We start from the raw sequence: 3,442 nt of genomic DNA on the forward strand, positions 1-3,442 counted from the left end.
GTAGATATGTGGGGTGTGTTAGAACGAGCCGTTTTAGGGGGGCGTGGCAAAGTCTTAACTTTGATAAAGAATATCTCTTTGGTTTTGAGACTTTAGTCTTTGCAACTTCAGGGATCTTATCTATGCACAATCAGCTTGTAACACTCCAAAGAGAAAGGAAAACTTGAAATCGCATCATATGACCCCTTTAAACTAAAATTTAGGGCAATGCGATTCATAGATTTTTATTTTCGTTTTCAATTTTGGCTTCCAACAATTAAATCAAGATAATTGAGGTAAACGATTATTGTGCCGCATTCATGCTTGCACACCTTCCTTCAAAGTTATGCGCTTTCGTTCCTCCCTAAAAGCCCAAATTTAATATCCAAATCAGTTAATCAGTAATTGTTGTAAAAATGTAGTCTTACGGTCTTCAATAATCATTTGAGGACTACATTAATTAACCAAGCTTTTGCTGAAGTACTGAAATTGGTACCAGTAACTATGAAATTTCACTGAAATCTAAAAGGACTCGTATTGCAAAAGAAGATTTTAATCATATCGCCAAACACAAATTGTGTTAAATAATCATGATTTCAATACGGACCAAAATAATCATGAATATGATTTCTGCCATAATTGGGCAGCCCAATATACATATGACTGAATCAAAGTCGACACTAGTGACAAGACTGCACCAGTGTCTGCACCAGAAGCTTCTGTCTGCAACACGGTCTGCTTTGTGCCTGATTTTTTAATTCCATCAGCATGGATATACTGAGTAGAAATGATAACAATCTGCACCAGTCGATACATTTCTAAACATTTCACATCAGCTAAATGTTCTTTCTTTAAGAGAAAAACACAATTGTGAGTTATTGTATAAGAGTTACAAGAAAACAAGAAAAACAAGCATCGCCATCAGCCGTTGTCAAGGGGAGCCAAACCGCTGAGCATGTGCGTCACCAGCGACCCACCGCATTGCAAACTGTGATGCAAAGAGACATGCAGATATGATGCAAGTGTTCAATCTACCCTTGTTTCCTAGAGTGAAGCAAGAAATCAAGAGAGAAAGATGAACAGGCAGCTTGTTTTGATGGGTGTGGCAGGACCAAAAGGTTACGGACACTATAACGGCCCACATAATCTCCCAGCACAGTTTTTCCCTTTTCAGGATGCTAGCGTGAGCTCGCACTTTAACCGTCAGCTGAGACAGGAGGAAATTTAAGATGTTTTCCAAAAGAGTGGAGCAGACGCTGAGGTCTGTGGGAGAATTACCACAGGGAATCTGAGCCAAGTACACTCACTCCGATAAAAGAAAATGTGTCATAAAATGTGTGGAACACACCCGTGCATGCTGTAAATCTAGAATTCAAGAGTTTTACAAATTAGAAGAGCTGACATTTTAATCTGGGCAGTGCAAATTCATTGGCCAAAAGCTGTGTGAACATCTCATGAACAAGAACATAAGCAGAGCCACAAGTCTTTATTTACAATAGATAAGGCTGCCTTTTGGTTAGCATTACTGGATCAATTTGTCTTGACCCAAGCAGTTCTACACTCAGACCCTCTCTCACAGTGCATCAAGGCCAAAGTCTGCTCCAGACAGGGTGACCCACTTAGAGAGGAAGTCAGCTCCGAGCGCCCCGTGGGGGCCAGAGGGTCAAGACGGAACCCCTGCTGAGCTTTGGCCTCTGTGAGGTCTGATGAAGTCTGACACAAGGCCACCGCAAGGAGATCCTTCATGTCTCTATCTACTTTTTTTTGAAAAGGAAAGCAAAAAGGATGGAGCTTCACAGGAACACAACAGCTTTTATAAAACTTATGTATACTCACATTGCTGCTGATTTGGGTGGAGGATCATTTTCTTGCAGGAGGCAGTACTCTTCAGCACAGCCACATATGATTCGTAGAGTTCTCACTGCAATGAAAAACAACTGCAGTCAAAAAAACAATTTTTTAAAAATGTGACAGGACATTACTGGTAACGTTTGGATTCAATCAAGATGCTCAATCAGGTTTTAGGCATTGTAAACTTTTAGACATGCTCAAACTGTAAGAGTACATAATACAAAGGGTACATAATATGCACCCTTTAGGGGTAGATCCCCATTTCTGCCACATGAGAGAGAGAGAGAGAGAGAGAGAGAGAGATCAAAATTATAAGATCAAGTCAGAATTAGTCACAACTTTTTATCTCATAAGTATGACTTAGTATATTAATTTCGAATCTCATAATTATAAGTTGAATTATGACAAAGTCTATAAATATGACTTACTATGTGAAATATTTGACTTTATCAGATTTTTTTTTATTTTGTCTTTTACAAAAATCTCATAAATATGACTTACTAGTCATAATTATGGCTTTTAAAGTCTGTGTAAAGGCAATTCAGAGAATTGTTTCTAAACACATAAATGTTAGAAATGTAATGCTGAAAACACGTTACAAAGACTGTGAACTATGTTTAGACCGTTAAACCGTTTTTCACCATTTTTGTGTCCAGGATTTTTTGGGCGAGCCTGAAATCATGTCTTGATGATGCACTGGAACCACTGAACATGGCCCCTCCCCTAACACTATAATAACTAGAGTGCATTAGCATCAGTGGTTCGCCCGCTCAATCGCGAGTTACGGTCATTACCGTTAGTTACTACAGCCTACAGTTTGCTAGCTAGCCATGCCTTCGTCAAGTAAATGCAAATTACCTGTTGTATGGCTATGTAAATCCAATTAAAATGCTCTATTCAGGTGGTGGCAGCTTTCCTGCGAGTGGGTGTGGTTTCAGCGCTGAGAGTGGACTAGGGCTGAACGATTTTGGAAAATAATCTAATCGCGATTTTTTTTACCAATGTTGCGATTGCGATTTAATATGCAATTATTTTTGAAAGCTCTTTATGTTCTGTATTATTCAACAAAGACAAGCTATAAATCATTGTATAGTATGACCAACACACTATTAGATAGATTAAACATAAATGTCCTTTTCTGTAGGCCAGGCTTATATGTTACCATGAAATTAGGTGATGCATGAATTGATATGAATGACATTTTTATTTAACAACTACAATCACAGTACATTGACTGATTTGTTGAACTTCCAACCTTGTAAGCATGTAATAATTATGACAACATAAAGCACTGACAAATAAGCCTGGTGTAAACATTAATATGAAAGTCAGTAACAAATCACACAAACGAAAGCAGATTGCAGAAATATAAAAACAAATCTGTAATAAACATATGTAAACATGCGCACTGCACTTTTTAAACACTGTCTGTTAACTTTAGACCAGTGGTTCTCAAACATTTTTGGTTGCGCCCCCCTCAGACTACCAAATAATTTCACTAAACATTATGAAAAATGAATGCTTTTTTAATTAAAAAAACCTACAGGGAAAAAAAAACACCTGCATCACTTGAAACATTGAAAAATAGCATAGAGAGAATAACATTATTATT

General features: G+C 37.7%; 1 protein-coding gene across 3 annotated transcripts in view; it reads right to left on the reverse strand.

The window, feature by feature from the left end:
• Nucleotides 1-3,442, reverse strand: part of LOC107748773 (VPS9 domain-containing protein 1-like) — a 20,920-nt gene that overhangs the window by 6,916 nt on the left and 10,562 nt on the right. For all 3 annotated transcript variants that reach the window (XM_016563714.1, XM_016563715.1, XM_016563713.1), the window contains exon 13: nt 1,816-1,900. In XM_016563714.1, coding sequence (XP_016419200.1) covers nt 1,816-1,900 — 85 coding nt within the window. The remainder of the gene's footprint in view (nt 1-1,815; nt 1,901-3,442) is intronic.

Source organism: Sinocyclocheilus rhinocerous, unplaced genomic scaffold (assembly GCF_001515625.1).
Source record: "Sinocyclocheilus rhinocerous isolate Xijiao unplaced genomic scaffold, SAMN03320098_v1.1 scaffold3305, whole genome shotgun sequence".
NCBI lineage: Eukaryota > Metazoa > Chordata > Actinopteri > Cypriniformes > Cyprinidae > Sinocyclocheilus > Sinocyclocheilus rhinocerous.